This window comes from Callorhinchus milii, unplaced genomic scaffold, assembly GCF_018977255.1.
Source record: "Callorhinchus milii isolate IMCB2004 unplaced genomic scaffold, IMCB_Cmil_1.0 Scaffold18, whole genome shotgun sequence".
Taxonomy (NCBI): domain Eukaryota; kingdom Metazoa; phylum Chordata; class Chondrichthyes; order Chimaeriformes; family Callorhinchidae; genus Callorhinchus; species Callorhinchus milii.
In genome coordinates this window covers 9321068-9344652 of record NW_024704759.1, presented here as the reverse complement: position 1 = coordinate 9344652, position 23585 = coordinate 9321068, and the positions used below count along the sequence as shown (strand labels likewise).

The following is a 23585-nucleotide window of genomic DNA, read 5'->3' as shown; positions in this document are numbered from 1 at the left end:
TAAGGTGCTACATCAAATGCAAGGATTGTTACATCATTCAAGAATATGGGGTTCTGAACCTCATTTCCTCTTGGTATGGTCGTCAACTTTCCAGTTTCTCAAAAGCGGACACTGGAAATAATAATAATAATAATAATAAAGTACTATGTGATTTAATGTTCGTGCCCTGCGCTCTGCGCACGCACAGGGTGAGGGGGATCCTGGGAGATGCAGTTTCGCTACTCGCTTTCCTCCCCTTTGTACGCAGTCCACGGGCAATAAACAGACTTTTGGTGTCCGTCCACGCTTCCCATGCTGCAGTTTCCCCTGAAACCGGACAGTTGGCAATCCTGCTGCCTCTCGGCTGTGGTCATGTGTCTAAATGTGCAGTCTTGTTTCCATGGTGACTATTGGTCATTTCATCTTTGTTTGACCGAAGGAGATGAGCTCCTGCTTTTAAAATGTGATCGAATAGAAATAATGAACTCGGAGGACATTGTCGGGTCTACTTGAGCACTCACTGGGCTTTGCGTCGGATTAATTCCTTGGCTCGATGATAAAACCCTCCCTTACAAGCACATCATCTTTCACTGTCGTCTCAGAAAATCAACATCAGCCTTTCGAGTTGCCTGATCCCTCGGGCTTCGGTCCGTGGCCCTGTGTGAAGAGTACGGCCAATGTTGCTGAGAGTGAACTGAAATGGTACCTCACCTGAGAGAGCAGTTAGATTGATTCAATCGTACAATGCAGTGCTCTGAAAGCAAAGACTGCTGGGCTGTTGAGGACAATAGCTTTTGAATATTAACAATACAGTGGAGGGTAATAAAGCTGAGGTTCTAACTGAGTGATGGTGATGCTGATTCAATTTGTGATTGTTATCTGCGCTGCACAAAAGCTCGAAAACTTGAAAAACAACATACATCAAGGTTCATCTGTTACACGGGGAGACAATATTTTCTAGATTAGGTTTGACCAAACCAAGCCTTGCTCAGCTAAACTGAGACCAGTAATGGGAAGCATTTCCTGTGTCATCAGATCATGACTTAACCCTTGGATTACTGACAGGTCTTCGGGTTTCCGTCTCCATGGGCTGATCTTTTCTGTACCTTACATTACCAGCTACAACCCTTAATATTCTAATATTAATCTTGCCTGTTAAAATCAACATAATATAGACTGCTACGATCTAAATACGTTGTCTCCTCGTCTTCACGAATAAGAAAAGTTATCACTTTCTTTCTGTGTTCTCTACTTCCCTATTCTCTGTGTCCTACTTTTAAGTTTATAATTTACCAATCATTTAACCCACTCTAACCCTGGAGTCCTGCAGCTTAGTGGTTAGAGCACTTGCCTCGCAAGTGAGAGGACCTGGATTTGATTTCCGGCAGGGTGAAATGTTGGTCAAATTTCCTTATTTAATGTGCCTCTGTTTACCTATCAATAAGTAGGAACCCGGTTGTTAGTCGCTTGGCAGATCAGTTTTCTGGGGATAGTGATCCCTTGAATAAAAAAATAAAATAATAATTTGGTCACTCAATCCACGACTGCGGGACACTGCTGTGTGCGATTGCTGACTCGTTTCACCCACAAAATATACAGTCAATTCACTTTATAATATATTCTGTGAAACGCTTTGAGACAGCTCGAAGACCTGATAAGGCACTATATCAAAATCAAGGATTATTATTATTATTATCTCTCAGAACCTCAGAACATCGAACTCCTCAGCTCCCTCAATTTTTCCCTTCCTCCTACAATCTGGCCATTATGCTTGACAAACAAGAACAAAGCACTGAGCAACACTCCTGAAATGTCGCATCACTGAATAGAAAACAAAGAACGTACAGAGAGGAGAGATACACAAATGAGGAATTAATGGGTGAATCACCAATGAATGGCAACATCATATTATAACATGCAATTAATGTTAATATTTCCCATCAAACCAATAATTCACAACTTTGCTCTTCAGTTTGGGGGGCAAACCTACCATCATGATCCCTTTAGAGTTAAACAGCGTTGTTGACAATGGTGTTCCACTTGGCAGACTGCGTGGTGACATTAGCGAACGCTAAAAGCTTCACATCTGCCCTGTGGTTAGCACGCCAAAAATTTGAAGGCAATTACAAGACATTTCCCGGAGGGTACAAGTTTCGAGCACAAAACTGGCAATGGTTTGGTGTGGCATTAAAGCAACCTTACTTTAGGCAGTCGTCAAAGAGAACTGAACTGCCACATTGATTTAGTGAGATTGCTCTTCTGCGCCTTAGATGCATTGCCAGGAAAAAAAGTAGGACAGCCCTGTATGGCATTTGTTTTGCACCATAACCCTTGCATGAATCCTTGGTACTTCTGTGGGGCAGGAAATAAGGTTCCAGTCTCAAGACATTTAATAACAATAATCCTTGCATTTTGGTGGGCGAAACGTGGCAGCTAATTGAGCACAGAAGTGCTCCACAAACAGTCGTGGATTGAAGTGACCAATTTATTAATGTTTTTTTTTGGAAGGAATTATTACTTTAATACTTGATGAACACACACACAGCACAGGCGCTGGTATGTAAAGAATGGGGTGGAGAACAAGTATGGGAACGGGACAGGGAACAGGAGAAGAGCTCTCAGGTTCAAGGTTGTGAAGAATAACTTTAGAACACACACCAGGATGTGGAGCTGGGAGGGTGGCTGAAGGCACGGTCGAAGAGGAAGGTCTTCAGATGGGACTTGAAGGAGACAAGAGAGGGGGTGAGGTGGAGGGATTGTGAGATAGAGTTCCAGAGTGTGGGGGAAGAGATGCTGAATGCCCGACCGCCAATGGTGGGGCGGGAAGTGTGGGAGACCTGAAGCAGGCTGGTGTCCACCGAGAGGATGGAGCAGACAGGCTGATATGGGGTTATGAGGTTGGAGAGGTGGAGGGGGAGCAAGACCGTGGAGGGCCTTGAAGGTAAGAATGAGGGTTTTGCACTCGATTCTCTGAGGAATGGGGAGCCAGTTCGCCCACGATATACACAGGAGCAATCACTCCACTTTACAGTGTATCCTGTGAAGTGTATTCAGACATCTATCCTATGTGAAAGGCGCTAATCATGATGATAATGATTCTATAGTGAGAATAGCCCGCAGCCACACATCACTGAGCAATTGCCCTGGCAGTGGTCACGCATCACTGGCTACTCAAAAGTCTGCTAACCCTATCCCCGTGTGAAAGGCGCTATATAAATGCAAGTTGTTGTTGCTGTAACCTCCAGCATCTCCTGTCCACCTGTACCATTTGACGACCACAATCTCCCCGTCTCCCTGAAGCTGCTGCACTTTTTCCTGTTCACACAGAAGTTCCCATTTTATTCCTGACATGCTGAACTTTACATCAAAGCAGCTCAATAATTATGATAATTTGATTCATTAAATATTAATGTTTTTTGTAGTTAAGAAACTCGAAACCACAATACACCCCTCCCCAATTAGTCTGCGAAACGACGGACCATGCATTGCTGTTTTTGTCTATCTCCAGAGGGTGCTTAAACCCTTCTTTATTCATGTCTCTCTCACCAACACACCTCCCCACCCCCCCACCCTCCACACACTCACACGTTTTGTGTGTGCTTTAACACATTAAAACATTGCTGGGGATATACAATGGAGTGGAGTGGTTTAATTAAAACCTCCACTTCCTCAGATCGCAAGGCTCCACAGTACTTTGGATTTGATACAGCGCTTTTCATGTCTTCTAGACGTCTCAAAGCGCTTCACAGAATATACTGTCAAGTTAATTGACTGTATACTTGTGGGCAAAACGCAGCAGCCAATTGGGCACAGCAGCGTCCCACAAACAGTCGCGAATTGAGTGACCAAATTGTTACTTTTTTGAGGGATTATTATTCCCGGAAAAGCAATCCACCAATCGACTAACAACCGTGTTCCTGCGTACTGCTAGGTAAACAGAGGCATGTGGAGTAAGCAAACTTGCCCAACATTTTGCCCTGTCGGGAATCAAACTCAGATCTCTTGCTTGCGGGCCAGTGCTCTAACCGCTGAGCTAACCGCTGAGATGTTTCTATCAGACAGAAGATGCTCCAGTGTGAACAGTTTAAAGTACAACACTCGACATTTGGGTCTATGTTAACCTTTAGCCTGCCGATCGCACCCTAACTATCTGCGCCCGGGTGCTTCTTTGCCTGAAGAATGGATGGTTCGCTAAGTGCGACATTGTTGATGCTGCCAGGACATGTGCAGTGGAGACAGTCGGCCAAGCCACCTCTCTCCTCTCTGAACTGTGCAGTTTTGTGAGGATCAGGCGTGCGATGACCTTTATTTCGTCTCCATTTGCCTGTGTTGCACCAAAGCTGCAGGAAACAGGCGAGCAAGCTGAAAGCTTCCCCTGATGAAGAAAGACACCTTGTCAATGCAAAACAAGTCCTGAGACTGATTTATTACGGACGTAGTTTTACAGTGCTGAACGGTGCATAAACACATATAAGGACAAATTGCCAGCCTTTCAAAGTATGAGTCTGACGATCATTACCCTGTCTTAATTATCAGGCCGTTAAAAATAATCAGTTAACTTTTCTGCCCCTTTTTCAAAGACATAAACTCTGAGCGATGATCAGATCAGCAAGAGGTGCTCCTGAGCCCGTCAATGTGAAGGAGATGAATTAATGTCCACATAAAATGACGTGGCTGCTGTGTTTAAAGAACATCTCCCTCCCGATCTTAATATTGCTCCGTCCCAGTCAGACTCAGCGACGCCCAGACCGTCTCCAGACGATCTCATCGAACCCTCATCATTTTAGCAAATAGATTCCAAAGAAACTAAAAGAACAAAAATAAACACTTCAAGTAATCAGCGTTATTTGCACCAGTTTGAGTCTTGTTGGAGTCGTGGTTAAACAGCCGGTAGGTCAGAAACTGGCCACCAGTATCTAAGTCGAGTGAGCACTGACAATGGAATCTGTGCTGCACACATCCATTACAAACAAGTGACAGAAAGATCACTATTTGTACCGATTGGCACTTGATAGACGCCAGTGAGTGTTGGCAGGCTATCGTGGCTCAGTCTCATCCTGTCCTCACTCGTGTTCGTAAAGGTGCACTTTCCCATATGAGTCACTGGAACCCGATCTGATATTTACTCTTTCTTCCCAGCTCAGGCACACTGAGGTTAACGGTAGTTCCCCCTTTGCGTTCCTGCTTGAGACTAGCTAAAGTAGCACAGACTGGGATGGTTAGGATGCATCAAGACAGAAGAACAAACAAGCGGACGTAGGTTTAGAATTGTAAAGGGTAATTTCAGGACAGACACCAGGAAGTTTTTCTTTACACAGAGGGTAATTAATTAAGTCACTACACTTTATAGTATATCTTACGTAGCGCTGTTGAAATATTCTCCTGAAGTGAAAAGCGACATATCCAATGTAAGGATGATGATTATTATTCTGATTATTATTAAGGTTATATCTTATTACCAAACCTGGGGCCTTGGTCTGCATTTAACACTAGTTCTAAAAATTCTGCTTGTTTACCAATAAAGTGGCTCCACAGATGGTGTGAAACCCCGTCCCAAAGAGCTACTGTGAACCCTAGCAACACCGCATAGCAACAGCAAACATGGAACTTAGCAACAGATGCTGACAATTGCGCTGTGAAAGAAATATATAATATATATACATATATAAAAAAGCCTAATGTAGCGGTTACGTTAAAAAAAATGTCCTGAAGCATCACAAGCTGCTAACAGAAGTGCCTCACATTTGAAATTAATCGGCAACAGGGAAAAAAGTAGCTGTTTTACTCAGAGGTGTTTGGTGGTGGGGTAGGGGCGGGGGGAGGAGAGATGATTGTGAATAGTATTTCGTTGCTCGCAGAGCTCCAAAGCAAAGAGTGAATCTGACAAGTTTAAATGGATTCCTGTAGCTCAGTGGTTAGAGCACTCGGCTCGCAAGCGAGAGACCTGGGTTCAATTCCCAACAGGGCGAAACCTTGGGCAAGTTTCCTTATTCCACACGCCTGAAAATAATCCCTCAAGAAAAAAAATAATAAATTGGTCACTTCTATCCGCGACTGTTTGTGGGACACTGCTGTGCGCAATTGGCTGCCGTGTTTCACTCACAAATATGCAGTCAATTCCCTTTACAGTATATTCTGTGAAGAGCTCTGAGACGTCTAGAAGACGTGAAAAAGCGCTATATCAAATGCAAGGATTATTATTATTTATTTATTATTATAAATGCAAGATGTCACTTTAAAAAAGAAATTAGAAAAGGCGCAATGGATTACAGTCCTGGCCCTGCTCACAGTAAGCTCTCTAACATGCACTCTCTACTGATTCTTTCAAACGATAGCTGATGAGTGCAGTAGTTAAAACTCCTTTCTCTCTCCCTATCTCTCTCTCTCTCTCTCTCCCCCCTCACTCCCGCTACCGTCCCAGTCTGTCACCCACCAACGTGGATTTGGTGCAATGAAAAAGTCATTACAAGTGAATCCTGATCTAGTCCCTCTGCCAAACAAGCCCATTGGCAGCAATCCCATCGAACCAGCACACAGAGATATAGCAGCCTGTGACCACCCTCGTCTCATGTAATATGGTGCAACAACTTAAGATCGTGTCACGCTCAATACATTTCTGGAAAATACTCCACTGCAGGCCTGAACTGTCTTGAGCCATGCATAATTCTTGTACAATTTACTGCTTGTTGTATGTTAGTCGTGCCAACTGTGTTCCATGCAAGATTCACCCCAAATAGTGGAACAGTTGCAAGGCAAATTTTAAAAGTGCAGACATTTTACTATAAGTCGAACCATAGCAACCTCTACGACACAGATAAGAGACCCATTGATCCTCCATTGAAACCATCTATCCTAATTCCAGTTGCCTGTTGTGAAGTGAGAAGGCAGTGGCATCTTCTCATTCGATCCAACATTACAAAGGAAAGTCACGTTGAAGGTTTCCATCACAACCCAATATGTAATCTGTAGCTGTATCCAGAGTAGCTGCTGTGAAATGGTGTCAAAGAGATGGAGAGATTTGTCTCTGGTTCTTTCTCCAATTAATTATAGCAGCAAGAAATATATAACGTGTTAACGAGCCACAAGAGGCAAACCAGGGCATCTGGAAAATGGTATTAATGACATTGATAGACTTGATGAGAATTCGTAGCAAAGTGGAATATGGTTTTAGCTCGGTCACAAGAACCCAAGATTGGCAAACAGGGAAAAAATTGGTTTAGCATTGAACTTTTAAGAGGTGCAGTCAGTTCAGTAAGTGTTTCGCAAGGCAATTTGGTCTGCGATGGGTGGCAATGATTTGAAACCAACCACATTTAGCAATGCAAACTTTTTTTTGATAAATATATAAATAAACACACAAAACAATAATAATTAGACTTGCATTTGCTATAGCACCTTTCACGTCAGGAGGATGTATCAAAGCTCTTCAAAAGTTTCAATGTGAAGTGTAGTAACTGTGTATTTTTCCAGGCACGTGCAGGAGTCGGCAGGTAGCACTGGCAGAGGTTCGATGGGAAGAATGGATTCCTTCTATACTATAATTTCTATGATTCTCTAACAGGAGGAAGGGGACAACATATGATAATTTCACCATTGATATCATTGGATCAACCAAAAATATAGTTGTAAGAGCTCCTTTGGGAGGTAGGGGGTACCTCTAAGATTTGAGGACAAAAAAACAGCAGAAAGAAAGAAAAAAAGGATTATTTTACTCTGACGTGCAGGTTTGCAGGGTGGGTTTTATTCAGAGAGGCTTGTCCTACACTATCATTCAAGCTGTGGTCCACAGCATTGCTTGGAGTGCATTCAATGCCCAACTGCTGCTCTACAGGGGGGGCTGCAGAGTGGCATATGCCCTTTAATGTGGTCGCAAAAAAAAGGGACCCAGAGGAAACTCTTCTTCTAAACTTGGCACTGCTAAGTGCTTCGAAGGGGCTAGGCTAAGCAATAGCAGAGGCTGAGCATTCCCTTGTTTGTTAGTAATGTGTTTTGTAGAATTGTTCAACCAAACACACACCAACTGGTTGCAATTTACATCTTCAAAGTACATGAAGGCTAGTTAGCCAACCTTCAATCTGTTGCTATGCCGCTGAGACTTTGATTGTAAAGATCATAAGCGGCCTGTGGTGTGATACTGTACCCAAGTCTTCCATGGAGTTGTTAACATTAGGAACAGAGTCCGAAACTCGCTCCACTTGGGTATATCACAGGCTTGTTGGACCCTGTGGGACATACAGACATGGGGAGAGAGAAGTGGGGGAATATATTAATAATAATAATTTGATATAGTGCCTCATCACCTTGTTTAGACGTCTCAAAGCGCTTCACAGAATATGGTGTAAAGTGAATTGACTGAAATTATTTGCGGGACACTGCTGTGTGTAATTGGCTGCCGCGTTTCGTCCACCAAAATATACATTCAATTCACGCAACAGTATATTCTGTGAAGCGCTTTGAGACGTCTCGAAGACGTGATAAGGCGCTATATCAAATATCAAATGCAACGATTATTATTTTTTTGGGGAGGAACGAAAACGGACATTGAAAGAATGTTTATCTGCAAGAGGGGTGCATATGTTTGGCCGTTGGGTGGGGGGAGAAGGAAAGAAGTTAAAAAAAAAAAATCAAAAATGGTGTTTTTTGGATGGGGGGAATGCGGAAGATTTATTAAATCTTTTCCAAATTCCAATAAAAACTGTGAATTTATGAAAAAAAACTAATTCTTGAAAGTGCCAAACTGAAGTATGAACAGAATATTTCTTGACCTAAATTCTCAAAGGTGATAATTTAAGATTTATGTGGAGCCTGCAGGTCCAAAGCAGAAACTAACAAGCAAAAAGACTGGAATTCAAAGGAATGATGTACAGTACATGCCATTAGAAAGTACGTCTGTGTTAGCAACCCACTTTATTGCTAGGTTCCCAAGTGTGCTGTGTTTCAAAGAGAAAAGCAATGTACACCATGGTACCATCCCTTCTTTGCAATTCACATTCGCTGTCCTTTGCAATGGATTTGGCCACTGTTTTCAACAACAACTTCCACTTATATAGCAACTTTCCTGTAGATAAATGTCTCAGAGTGCTTCCTCTTCCCCTCCTGCCCTGGCAGTCAGTCATTGATGTCCATGCATTTGAGATATCAGAAAAAGTGCCAACCAAAACCAATTCTAACAGTGCCCCACTAGAGTTAGTAAGTTGTGTGTCAGACCAGCTCAACTGGTACCACCCTCGCCTCCAAGTCAGGAGTTTGTGGGTTCAATCCCCACGTTGTGTCTTAAAACTCCTACAATCTAGGCTTACACTCTGAATGCAGTGCTGGGGGTGTGCCGCATTGTTGGAAGTACTGTCCTTGAGAAATCAAACTGAGATCCCATCTATCCGTTACTTGAAAAGAGAAGGGAGTTTTTCCCGGTGTCCTGGCCAACAATCTCCCAAATAAAACTCGCAATTCACTTAATAGTGAGGTGATTTGATCTTTAAGTCAATATTCACACCTCTTCACTCAGTTCTTGCAGGATTGCGTTGCTTAGGGAGTATTTGTTCATCTAATTCTGCAGCTATCCCCTACCTACACTAGAATAATCCTTGCAGTTCACGTAGTCCATTTGATACAGTGTCATGTGTATTGACAACATCTTTAGGAAAATGAAGTCAAGATTTCTTGGGGTCAGCATTGCTGAATGACAAAAAGCATGATCACAGCTACGAAGAGCTACAGCACTGCATAAAACCTATTAACACATCCAGCAGTTTTAATGCAGCCAGACAGCAATGATATCGGCTCAGTCTTGGAGGGAAGATGGAGGGGAAATTGATGCTCCAACTGAAGGCATTGAGGACAGACGTCCCCGGGAGATTGAAAACAAGCTGCATTAGCTGCGTTTATGCAAATCTACTTTCCCACCGTACGGTTAATCTGAAAAAATGTACGTATCTATTTCTGACACAAAGAATCGTTTTTGATTTATCCTTATTGTATTTCATGCCCTGAATTAACATAATGTGCATAGAAGAGCTTCGAGTAATAAGCTGGCGATTTAACCAGGAACGTTTAGTGATGCAGTGAAACCCTCAGCACCAGACAGGCTGGTTTCTAGTAGATCGAAAGTGGATGAAGAGCCCAAAAGTGCCCTGATTTAGGTTATTTCAAATTCGTTTGCAATTACCACATTTTGCTGAATTCCAATCCCTTTGGTCCCTTTGGTATCTGTGTAACAGAACCTTTCTCCACTTGCCAGTAACTTTACCAATCCTGCTGGGGCGGCACCTCTCACCCTCTGCTGGTCGGTAAATTTTAATCACAAGCGCAGAATGATCAGTGAGCCTTCTGCACGCACGTTCTGTCTCGAATCCTCCATTTATCAGGAAGTTCCTACTTTCACCAATTGCTACCTTCGTTAACAGAAATCCCTTACAACAACTAACTGCTATATTTAGCAGATGGTGCTCCACTGTCAGGGTAGGTGACAGATGGGAAGACACTTTCTAAGGCTGAAACATTACAAATAAAAGTCAGGGCTTCACAAACAGCCAAACATTAAATGTGTACCCACCCCAAAATACCTATCAATCTTTTACTCCAAATAACAAAGGCTTTGGACATCCAAGATTGAGGGATGGACATTGATTGACTGAGCTATTGAACTTTCCTGGGAGGACATCATTCTTTGTGCACTTTCAATTGAAGCCAAATAAATAGTCCATTTTCCCAATTGCTGGTGGATAAAAACTATTTTCTTTTAGAGTTTCCTTGTATCTCAATCAAAGGAATAGCTGAGACTCTAGAATGCACTGTATTGTGTGACAGTCAAACCCACTGTCCTGCTAGGATAAACTTCTCTAAATGTCCTCATGTTCACGACTGTTACTGCTTCATCACTGTTGGGTCTGGACTTGATCTTAATAGGGTTTGACTCGAACAGTCACAAAACTGTTATCAGGTTCAGGAACTTGGGACTAGCAAAAGTCCTCATCTCCTTGGAGGTTTATTTGTTGACAAACCGAAAAGAAATCCCGAAGAAACAGTTTGACCTTTCGCGTGTTCTCAATTCCATCATGTGAAGACACAAGGCCTTTTCCTGCCCACATCGTGTATAACATTTCACTCTTTGTTGCTTTGATTACGTGGGTCTCGGGCTTGGCAAGCACTCAAATGTCATTGCCAGCTTTTAGAAGGAGGCTGGGCAGCCACAAATTGATAAGATGGAAATAAGCAAACCAGAAAGGACATCAATTTTAAAATTCGAGGGGTACCAGTGAAGATGTAAAAGTTGAAAATATCCTTCAACATGACCTGAAAACAAACATTCGCAGGTCGTTTACTGCAAAACATTTTTATATCAATTTACTGTATGTGGAACAAACCATTGAAGGAAAATAATTTCTAACTGAACCGCCACTCAAGCAGTGAAATGTGGTCCTTTTAATGGAATGGATTATTAAAACACTGGAACTTTGTTGTTTTGCAATTACCTGAATCAACTCTAGATGACTGACTGAACAAAGTATTTGTCGTATTGTTCAAGCACTTCAGTCATTTTTTTTNATCTGAACAGGGGAGCTTCCTAACAAATAACTACTGCCAGAAAAATCAAATTCCTCAGCTATGGCAAGGCCTACATAATTTATGGCTTTAATATGCTCACTGAGGTGTATAGTCTATGACAGTAATTATAAATGCAATAAGAAATTATAGCTGAATGCTTTAACTGCATTAGGAGCCATTTGATGAACAATGATGATTGCTTCTCATCTTCAACAATAGAGGGCAAGTGAGTGTCAACGCATTAGAATATTTGCTGTTCTCCTCTGTTCTTTTTCCATTTACCACCGAATGTCAGTTGTCTATTATGAGGCAGCAATGTGATGTCCAGAGGTAGTTTATGACTTGACAGGCACAAAAAATGCACAAAGGAACTAATCAGTTTAGTATGCAATGGCTTTCATTAGCACTTAAAATCTGCAGTTTTTTTTATTCCCCTTTAGCTTGGTGAACGGTTTAGATTTGTTTGGGACAATTGATTCTATTTATGTAAATTCCTGATGAGTGATTTTTTTTGTGCGAACAGGAATTTGATAACCCAAATCTTTCTCGATCTAAGGGGATTATATTTACTTGGATTAGCTTTGTGGGGGGGGGAGGGGGGGGGAATTCTGTCCAGTATTCTATGTTCGCCATCTACATTTTATCAAGTTATGAGTTATCTTCCCACAAATCTACTGTGCCAATTGATGGTTGAAGCCCAGCCCTAACTCTCAAAGGAACTCGACCTGGCGGTCAGGTCTTCAGCCTCTCTGCCTCCACCCTTTGGAACTCCATCTCACAATCCCTCTGCCTCACCCCTCCTTCAAGACCCGTCTCAAGACCCTTCTCTTCGACCGTACCTTCGGTCAACTTCCTACCACTACCCTCCCCGTGCTCCACCCCTCCTGATCCCAATCACCAGCTCGGGTGCAGATCCCTGACTGTCCAGCGCTTTGGGATGTCCTCCTGATGTGAAAGGCGCTGTACCAACGTAATCTGTTGTTTTGTTGTTGTTGTTGTCCTCCAGGGGGCAAGTGTTGGCCAATTTGGTATTGAGTTGGTATTTGGTACTGAGGGAGGCAAAACACTGATAATCCCAATCTCCTGATCGATATGGTCCGTGTTGCAGGGCGCTGAAACAATGACATGTGGAAATCTGACACCCCTCCAAACTAAGTAATCAAACCAACTTTGCAAGGAACGCCAGTTAGGATTTGACAAAGGTTATCGTCACAGAAGATGTCACAGAATATACGTGACGAGAAGCATTATACAACATGACACAAACCAGGCAACACCACGACTAGAATTACTTTCTCCCAATCGCTGGAGGTTCGGAGGAAGAAACATTCAAAGAATTGCACGGCAGTCGGCCGCAAACGGCAACAGAAGCACACGACAAGTGGCAGCCGCTGTGGATTCTGCAGCCGTCACGGCCACAAACAAAGGAAATCATCTTTAACGTTATGCACTCGGCGTCAATAAAGCTGTAAAGCTCACTGGGTCCGTGTCTACAAGCATCATCCGTGCTCCTACTTGCGCGCTGATTCATGCAACAATAAAAGACTGCTTTATTCCAATCCACAACTGCACTGAAGGACAGTAAGTTTATTCTAAACTTTAACAAGAAGAAATTGCAAAGTATACACATTGTATCAGTGAAATACTCCACTGGAAGTAGTTAAACATGGCATGTAGCTGAGTCACTCACCCCTTTATCATTCCTCAGTTACACATTCGCTTTCACTCAGGAAAACCAGCTCTAAGTTCTACTCTCGTTGTCTCGATCAAATGTGAGTGCTGCTGGAACGTAGTGGAAGGGGGCAATTGTTCTGAATAGCGTACAATACAAAGGTATTGCAATAGCGATTGTAGAGTTATAATTACCAAAGTTACATTTACAATTAAAAGGTGCATTTAATCTGCTGCAGTGACTGATCCCTTCTTTGATCTGGGATTGCCCTAAACACGTGATAGTTACTGGATCTCACCCAATTCTGATTTTGCTCAGTGTCCTATTATTGCAGTCTGTTAGGGAATGGGAGCCAATATGGGCTGACTGATGGTTCAATAATGATTTACAATTTCTGATAAACGTGGGCTGACCTAAACTACCAGACACATTTTTTTTAAGAAACAACAAAAACTTGCACTTATATAGCGCCCTACAAGGAAGGTAGAGTTCTCAGAGCCTTAACAATGGTAGAGCCTGACTCTGAGCCGGAGTTGGGGGGGTGGGCGGTGACCATAAGCACAGTCGAAAAGGAAGGTTTTCAGGCAGGACTTGAAAAAGGGGTGAGAGGGGGCAAGGCGGAGCGATTTGAGTGAGAGTGTTCCAGAGTTTCGGGACGTAGTGTCTGAAAGTGCAATCTCTGATGGTGGAGCGGAGGGTGCGACGGAAGAGCAGGAGGCTGGTGCCAGTCAGCACCGGGTGGTGGATTGGGGATTGAGGAGATGGGAGAGGAAGGGAGGTGTCAGAGAGTGAATGGATTTGAACACCAGTGTGAGGATCTTGATGTCCGTCCGTTTGGTGATGGGGAGCCAGTGGAGCCAGGGCCAGAACTGGTGAGATGTGGGTACGGAGTTTGGTCCGGGTCAGTATGCGGGCGTCAGAGTTCTGAATGAGCCGATCTTTTGAATAGTGGAGCTGGGGAGACCGGTGAGGAGTGCATTTGAGTAATCCAGGTGGGAGGTGAACAAACGCATGCACCAGGATTTCGACTGCATTTGTGGCAAGTTACAGTCGAAGGCGGGCAATGTGGCAGAAGTGGAGAAAGGCGGTCCTTGTGTATGGCTTCCAAACAATAAATATAATACAATTTTACAATTGTACAGCGCCTTTCACAGAGGGAGGACATCCCAAAGCACTTAACGGTACTAGCTGGGCACCAGGGGTGGAGAATTGTGTGTTTTGTTCATTCCCAACCATCTATCATTTGTGCTGCCAAATCGCAGGGAACTTTATTTTGCTATATGTAAGCGTAAACCCAAATTATTGTGTTTCGTAATTTGCCTTCTTCCCTCCCAAACCCTCAAAGCATACAAAACCGTTTGTTGGCAGTGGTTCAGCCGATCCCTACAAGAGTCTCGGTGAAGAGGGCATCTGAAATGAATATGTAATTAAAGAGACTGTGCTTCCTTTTCGTAACGTACACATGTACAGCCATGACTCCATAATCTGACCCATTATGAAAAGCAAATTGGGCTGGAATACAAATTAGACTGACATTTCCTATGTTGATATAATAAGGGTACACAATGGCCAGTATTCAAATTTTTACAGTAATTGGTATTTCTTTTGACTCATCACCTGACAAAAATAATCATTACCGAAAATTCCTGTAAGCACAATCCTGGCACATACATCAATTCATAACATGGAATTTAAAGCCACTTGCCCACCCCACTCTCCTTTGTGGGAATGAGCTGCAGGAAATCACTCTTACACGTAGGCTCTGGGTGAATATATCCCTTTGCCCACAAATATTCTGTAAATTCACTTTACGGTATATTCTATGAAACGCTTTGAGACGTCTGGAAGATGTGTAAAGCTCTATATCAAATGCAAGGATTATTATTATTATTGTGAAGGGGCTGAGCTGAGCTGCATTCTTCTCGTATATCGTGACGGTGTTTCACTGACGATTGCGCAGTGTGACTCAACTCCCTCTCATTCAGCTCATTGCCCGCAACATCCCATTAGCTAAAACTGGGGAGAATTTGGAATTGGGGGTCTGAGCCCTCCCTAATCCTAGCCACCCTCCTAGCCCATGCTCTTACACTGAAGAACGATATTGTTTGGTCTGTAGGAATGGATTGAGGTCAGTATCCAACAAAACCAAAAGGCTTAGAGAACAGTAAGTGAAATTTATATTCACATAATGCCTATAGTTCATGTCAGAAGGATGGCTCAAAGTGATTTACACTACTGCCTGCGCTGTGGGGGATTCAGGGGTTCATGTTCCTAAATAGCTAAAATATAGTTTGCAGGTTCTTCACTAGATTGACACCTGGGATGAAAGGGCTTAGCTATGATGAGACACTGGATAGTCTGGGGTTGTATGGAGCAAAGAAGGTTAAGGAGTGATATGATTGAGCTGTATGAAATATTGAAAGGAATTGACAGGTTGGATAGTAGGTGACTCTTGCCTTTGGTAAATGGATCCATTACAAGGGGGACATGGCCTTCCAATCAGACCGTGCAAATTAAATCCAGTCAATGAGGACTGAGGAGGACGGGAAACATTTTCTCACACAAAACGATGCAAAGATGTGGAACACTCTGGCTCACAAAGCTGCAGAGGCGAAAATGATAGGCATGCTTAAAAGATAAGACAGATTCTTAGGGAATAGAGGTATTAAGGAGTGAGGTGAAAGTGTGGGGGTTAAAAGATTAAACTGCTCGTTGGGCTGTATCTCCGATTTCCATTTTTCAAGGTTACTGAAAGCAATCAGAACGGAGAAATAGGATGTTACATTTTATCACAGGGAAATGTTATGCTAGTCTCACTATAATCTGTCATACACCGTAATGTCTGACAGAACATACAATGCTTTAAGTTTCCTCTTGATAGCAGCCAGAGATTCTAATCTTAAAGGCTGTCGATTGCTGCTCTCTATTTGATTCTCTGCTTTCAATCGTTTCTTCAGCCTAACTTGAAGAGCGTGAGCAGCAGCCTTTGATTTCTGATCCACTCCTTTCAAAACATAGACATAAGCGAGGGCAAAGATGTTATCTGGGTGACTGGCATGTAAAGCGTCCTACATTGCCAGGTAGCACAGGCTCATGGCCTCACTATGCTGCCACAGGGAATAGAGATTACACTAATCTGCACACTGGCAGAATTGGATGCAGCAGATCTCTTTAGACTGCCTACACTGCCAGAAATAATACACATATATATTACACACAGGGAACATACTCTAGTCTGCCAGAAATCAGATTCTGCTTTCAACTTTCTTGGTCTTCTTGTCGTCCCTTTTTTTTGTCTTATTAGGATCATCGCTCTTCCAAAGTTTATCCTAAACTGATCTATGACTTCCCTTCTCTCTGCATCCTCACTTTGCTGAAATCATTTTATCTCATTTGTCCTCCCTGAAACACACAACTGTGGAATGCTTTACCTTTCTCATCCATTCACCCTTGGGGATCAAAACAACAACGACTTGCATTTATATAGCGCCTTTCATGCGGGGTAGTGTCCTGGAGAGTGAAACCTACCTCTGTTACTGGACCTATGGTCACTTCTCCCCCTATGCCCTGCTCAGCCTCTGATCCCATCAGTCTAAAGTGCCCTGAGACATTATACTAAGCGAAGGGCACGACATAAACACAAGTTGTTGTTGCTGTTTTAACCCTTCCCCAAACTTGGCATGACCTAACCTCTATTTCTTGTTGACAGGCTGACCACAAAATGGTGATATCTACCCTATTATATCAAAACAGACTAAAATATCTTCATTTCTTTCAAGATTTTTTAGACATTGTAATGACATCACAACTTTTTTGTCACCCTGCACATCAAATTCTCACCTACCGTCCTCTAACCTTGGTGATATCCTGCATTTGAGGCCTTGGTCATTCACAAATGTCTCTCCCTGTAAAAAGTACAGCTCATAACACCCCCTATTCAATATAGATACATACTCCGTACCGCCCCATAGAGGATCATGTTCCTGTCCCTTCCACAGGCCCACATTGGAAAATAAGACTTTTTCTGCATCACCCGTGACAGGAATCGGCCACAACACAAGTAACTCGAATGATAAGCGCTCAATTTGGAAAAAATAATAAATGAAGATGATAAGCCACTTCTGCTGCATTGGTTCCCAACATAATACATGTTGGCCCATGCCTGCCTGCCTGGCAATGGGACACAGCAACATAAAGGGCAAGAGCACAGGAACATTTTCCTCTCTGAGGTCAGGCCAAATGGAAACCAAAGTGATCCAAATTGAACAACCATTTGAGTGTTTCTACAATGGCCCTGATTTGGGTCACTCTGGAGTTAGTGCGCAACTGTTTATCCCTTTTGGCTTCCACTAAAAGCAAAGCAGCAGAAAGCTTGTGTTAGATTTGTTGGACCGTATGATGAGTTTGGGTCAGCTTAGACCACGCAGCAGGCAACCTGACACTTTGGCTGTTTCAAGTAAAAAATGTAATCTGTGTGTGGTCCTTTTTTTTCCCCCATGTGCTGAAAACCACAAACCCTTTCCACATCGCTTGTTTCCAGTCTTTATTTTTCTCTAGTTTTCTTTCTCCAACCCTTCGAAACCGTCTAGCAAACACTTATCAGAGTTTGTGACAGTTCCCTCGCCAGAACACAATTTCTGTACGATTTCCAAAAGGTATTTTCACAATGGACTGTCTGGGACTGTCTCAAAGAGTCTTTGTGCGGAATGGTAATTTGCTATTGATAGATTATTGTTACGGACAGCAATAATAGGCTTTTCCTTTTTTGGGAGGTCAGCTTGGCATCTGCATGCAGGAACCCATTATCGTGCTTAAGCGTATCCAAACCAGACATGAGTTCCATGTGTGCCACCTACACATGGAAATTCCAGTGTGGAATGGAATGCTCACTCTCTCCCCGATGGGTCATATCCTGTTTATTTAATAGTATTAGGCGCAGGTTGGCAAGAGCCAAGGCTGAAGGACCCCAGAGCGTGCATTGAGCTTAACCAGCTCTGGCAATGATAGGACTTGAGCTCTACAGAGAAAGACTCGGTAACCAAAAGGCTAATTTATTAATGTATGTCATAATCATGGTAAATAGTAGAAACTGCATTCAATCACAACCTACCTTTGAAACAATTTAAGCTTCACACAGTACTGTTACAATAGAGCTAATATTGCATTGACTAACACGCACTCATACATCCCTGTGGAAAAAAGAGCAAGCTTTTAAGATACATGTGACATATATCAGAACCTTACTGTGAAAGACGTCAGCAAATTCAGCCAAAAGATATTATTTAGAATGCTTCTGTGTGGAGACACTAAACAGGTTTAATTAATATTCAGTTTAAATAATAGGAAGAAAGGCGCTAATTTAGCACACTGTATGTAATCAGCTACATGGACATTACACCTGAGTTAGGTCAAAAGGGAAATTATAATAATGACGCTTTCACTCTACTTTTTGAGCAGTGTTTCTGTATTAAAGGAAAATCTCTTGCTCTCTGGCTCAACAGTCACTCGAGACCACGAGTGAACAGATGGATTAACAACAATCTTTATTACTTGGAATTGTTAGCTCCTGCCCAAAAATTTTACATTATCGATTTAAAAAAGAATGGGTGAACAGATGGGAAGGGACGGATAGACTGGTCCGCTTTCCAACCTGATACACTTTACACTCACTCACTCACTCACTTGTTCGATGTGTCTCAAACAATTGGGATGTCTTTGATCAGTATCGCAACTGGGTTTTGGTGCTCACCTTGAGTTGCTACTCTTCCTGTACTTCAGTCACGTACTGCGAGTGGTTCTCTGGTGACTTGCCATGTGTTTTGCTGAGGTGCAATTTTACCGCGTGCTTGCTAGCAAAAGTTCGATTGCACAGATTACACTGGAACTTGCCGCCTGTGTCGTCCTCAGCTACCGTCGCCCCTGTTGACTTCTCAGTTGTGACCTTTGACACTTCTTTCCCCCCTCTGGCATGCTGTACAGAAAGTTTGGCCATTTCTTTCATACTGAAGCCCAGGTGGGCTTCTAAATGACTAATGTATGTGGAAGGAGTCCTAAACTGAGAGGCACAATCATTGCAGTAGAAAATTGGATGTCCTGTGTCTAAATTCTTAAGGAATTTTGTTCCTCCCGTCTTCCTCAGTTGATATTTCACATTGGCCAGCCAGTGACTTATGGTAGTCATGGAGAGTCCAGTAAACTTTGAAATATGCATACGGTCTTGCGGACCCAGGTCTGACAATAAATATTTGCCTTCACCTGTTTGCCATAGACTGGCAGCAAATTGGGCCTGCAAAATAAGGAGATGCTGGGGATTCCAGTTTGACTGCCTACCTTTTCTCTTCTGCATTGGTAATAATTCTGCTGACACATCTTCAAAGCTCCTCACGTCCGTCTCTAACCTCTCTGATGTCATCTTCGATGAGGTAGACGGTTTGGGTGTTGTACCTTTCGGGAGGATCTTCACCATGTCAGCAATATCAGACAGAGCATGCTTGGATGGTATTGAAGGAAAGGACCTCACTTGGTTTGATGAGGCAGTTTTGCTGCTCTTCGATTTGGTGAGATCCATGGGCTGATCGCTGCTTTCATAATAATATCGGTCAGTGAGACTGGATGGTTTGATTAGACTTGGTGGTGAAGCTGATTTCTCCATCAAGCTTTTATTGAGTCTACACAACATAGTTACAGGGTCTGGGTTCGAGTTGAGAGGCCGGGCAGCTTTGCCGAGGTGTGTGTTCATGATGGACTGCAATGCACTAAGCGGGCTGACAGAAAGCTGTTCCGATGGGTGATCTGTGATAACAGTCATTCCAGAGCACCCGTTGCTTACAGAAAAACTCGGAGACTTGGTGCCGCTCCTCACGGGCTCTTTTTTGAAGCTTTCCTTTACGTCTTCGGCATCTTTTAAACACGGAGAGTCCGTCCTCGACACATCGCCGGGCGGTTCGGCTTTTACCGGGTTGTCGCTGTCTTTCTTGCAGGGCGAAACGCCCCCAGACTGGAGACTTGGCTTAGTTTCCTTTTTCTCACTCTGGCTTTCTTCCTGCTTGGATGAAAGCTGCTGCTTGTGAGCTGGGCTACTTGGTTCTTCCTTGACCTGCTCACTGTTGGACGGAAGGGTTTGGTTCTGGCTGCTGGTTATCACCGAGAAGTAACGGACTTTTGGAGCGATTGGCTTCAGGTTTGGTTTAACTTGCAGTATCTGAGTCCCGAGCTGCATTGATGGCTTGATAACTCCGGGGAGCTGGTAGGCGGCATGAATGCTCGGATACGCACTCCAGCTTGGGCTCCCAGTTTGGGCTTTGTTGATAGCCGAAGTCACTGTGTTTTCTAGCGATTTGAGAATGTCGCCGCCTCCCTTTGAGCTTTCTTCCAGATCCTCCTCTCTAATGTACTGATACTGCAGAGTGGGATCGAACATTGTCTCCGAGCCGTCGTCCTTGCAGTCGTCTTTGTCTTTGTGTTTCACCTCTGCCTCCTCCGCCACCTCTTGCTTCTCCTCCTGATCTTTCTTATCTTCCTGCATCGAGGCCGTCAGCGAGTCCGGGGGCAACCGACCGACGGGCGCCAGGGACTGGATTTCGTCGGACGATCCCTCAGCTGCGCTCTGCGCTTTCTCTGCCGCCAACGGGTCGAAGACGATCTGCTTGCCCTTTTTGGAAGCGGAGTTGGTCACTTTAAGGAAGTGCCCCGTGACCATCATGTGCGCGGTGAGCTGCTGCAGGGTGTCGTGTGAGCTCCCGCACTCCATGCACTTCAGGATTTGGGACTTGCACGCCTCAAACTGCCAGGTGTAGCTGGCGCCGTTCTGGTAACCGTAGCGATTGTTGGACGACCCGTAGGGGTTGGAATTCTTCTGGGCGTCCGTTGCGAACGCCCCCGCCACGCCGGTGGTCGAGTCCGGCGAACACGGCTGGTGCACTTCGTGCTGCGAGCGTTTCTTGTGGGGAGGGGCGAGCTTGGACGCAATGGCTGGCACCGGTTCCTTCAGAGGCACTTTCTGGTAATGTTTCGTTTTAATCATGTGAACGCTCAAGTCTTGAAGGGAATCGAACGAGTGGCCACAGTACATGCACTTTAAAACCTTCTGTGCGTCGCCCTTCCCCTCCAGTTCCTGCAAGGCCCTTTTCCGTGTCTTGGACCAGCAGCTGGTGTTGTTGCTGCTCTTTTTGAGATTGTTGTCTTGGTAATGCCCTGTGTCGTTCATGTGCACGGTGAGCTCTACCAGAGTGTCGTAAGCGGCGCTACATTCTCTGCAGCGAAACCGACTGGCGCCGGTGAAAACAGTCCCGAACAACTTGTTGTTCTGTCGGTACAACTGTACGGAGCTGAAGAGATTTGGCTTAGGCACTGGCCTGACTGAGGAAGTCTGTTGCAGTGTTTTGGATAGCGCGTCTTGGTGCCAATCGAAACTACTCTTGGTGCTTTCGTTGCTGCTTTTACAGCTCGTCCTTTCAGTCTTTGATTGCTTGAGGTCAAACCCCAGACTTGACCAGTAGGAGTCGGACAGGAAGCTGGCGTACACAGCCCGCATTGCTCCCAGACTGTTTTGCTGTCCGTTCTTCAGCTCTCCATTGGGTTCCTCTTCCTTCTCCTGCCCATCTTTGGAGGAAGTACTCTTGAAGTCAGCTAACCTGTCGCTGGTGTCACTTAAGTGCGAGTCACACTCAGGGTCCTGGTTGGACAGGACACTGGCTGGAGAGTTCTGGTAGCTGTAACTGCCTTTGCTTCCTTCCTCCTCTTCCTCCTCTTCCTCAGCGCACATGTAACCGTTGCCCTGTAGCTCCTCGGCAGAAGGGCTACCGTCCTCTCCCTCCCTCAGCTCTCCGGCCTTCAGGTCCTCCTCGGGAACGTACACTGAAATGCAAACAGAAGAATGGAACTTTAACCGGCTGAAAACCATCGGGAAAACAAAACACAGTGGTGGCAAACCATACAGAGTGTTGCAAACAGCTCAAGTCCACGTCTTTGTATTACGCTCAAAAACTCTAATTATATTTAATAAAAATGGTCTATTTTTGTGGGTATGACAGTCTGGTTTGCAGAACGCTCCAGGGGTGGGTGCAATGGGAGGGAAGAGTAATGGATCTTGTTTAAAAAATTCCCTCACCAACCCTCAAACTGCATTCTCCCTCCCACCATACCCCACCCACCCACTCACCCACACACTCCCTTCCATTGTGATCCAACAAAATGTACCTGGGCTTGAATGCGATTTGAAACTGGGTGGGTTTATTGAAAGGGAGAACAATGTTTCATTACATTATAGCATGTGGACTACATCTAAGGGGCATGTCAGTGATTAATTATTCAATCCTGGTGCATTTTCAATTAATGCATCTTCTAGAGAGACCCAATAAAATGTGATACTGTCTCCTAAATTCACAATATTTTAGTGCCGAACTGCCCATTCTACTTGGAGGGATAAATTGCCATTAAGAATGAATTGAAAGTGCAGGAACCAGTGGATTTTCTTTGCAGTTCACTCCAAAGCTTTAAACAACCTCAAACACCTCATAACAATTTTGGTCAGTTTGTACCCATTATTCCTGAACCAAAAGACTCTTTTTATACATATCTGTGAAATTGACTCTCTCTGTAATAATCCCCAATCCTTGCATTTGATCTAACACCCGATCACGTCATTGGAATGTCTCAAAGCATTTAAGGGGGTGTACTGCAAAGTGTAGTGACTGTGCATTGTACGTGAACCCGGTAGTTGATTTACGCATCACCATTTCCCAGAAACAACCAGAAAGTAATGACCAACTTTATCGAATAGTACCATGGAATCTTTAACGTCCACTGAACAGGCAGACGGAGCCTCGGTTAAAGCAAGGAAAGGATTGCTGTTTTCTGGTGGTAACAATGATACATCCCTGCCTCCCATCACTCATACAGGATCACTTTATAAGATGAATAGCCAGGCTGTACTGTGCTAAGTAAATATCTGTCACCTTTGGGAACAGCCAAAGTCCACTTGTGGGAGGAAATCCACAGTGTGTGGTGCAATTATCACATCACGAAGCATGAGTTTCTAATAATGTCTGTAAAATTGGAAATCCCATTGGAAGGAAGGTTCAGTGCAATATAGATCCCTGTGCAAACCTCTTTCACAGTCTTGTCTAGGGAGGGGAGGAGGGCAGGGGGTCAAAATGGTGTGGGAGTTTCGACCGTGCCTTCGGTCATCTTCCCTCCTCCACCCCCCCTTAACTTTCACCCCTCCCTGATCCCAACCCGCAGCTTGGGTGCAAAACCCTCATTGTCCATCATGTTGGGATGTCCTCCCGACGTGAAAGGCGCTATATGAATGCAATTTATTATTTGTTGTTGTTGCTGCTGCAGATTGAGAGAGGGGGTAAGGCACAGCCAACCACAGCCTCGTAAGAGC

General features: G+C 44.0%; 1 protein-coding gene across 4 annotated transcripts in view; it reads right to left on the bottom strand.

Moving 5' to 3' along the window:
* The window catches only part of LOC103191071 (teashirt homolog 2), a 181885-nt gene that overhangs the window by 67981 nt on the left and 90319 nt on the right, over nt 1–23585 (bottom strand). The window contains exons 2-3 of one of the 4 annotated variants that reach the window (XM_042341786.1): nt 18945–22051; nt 4296–4354 (exon numbers count right to left, since the gene is read on the bottom strand). In XM_042341786.1, coding sequence (XP_042197720.1) covers nt 18954–22051 — 3098 coding nt within the window. In that variant the 3' untranslated portion in view covers nt 4296–4354; nt 18945–18953. Of the gene's footprint in view, nt 1–4295; nt 4355–4750; nt 4786–18688; nt 22052–23585 lie in introns of those variants that run through there. The other 3 variants (XM_007912027.2, XM_007912030.2, XM_007912022.2) reach the window with 3 other exon arrangements.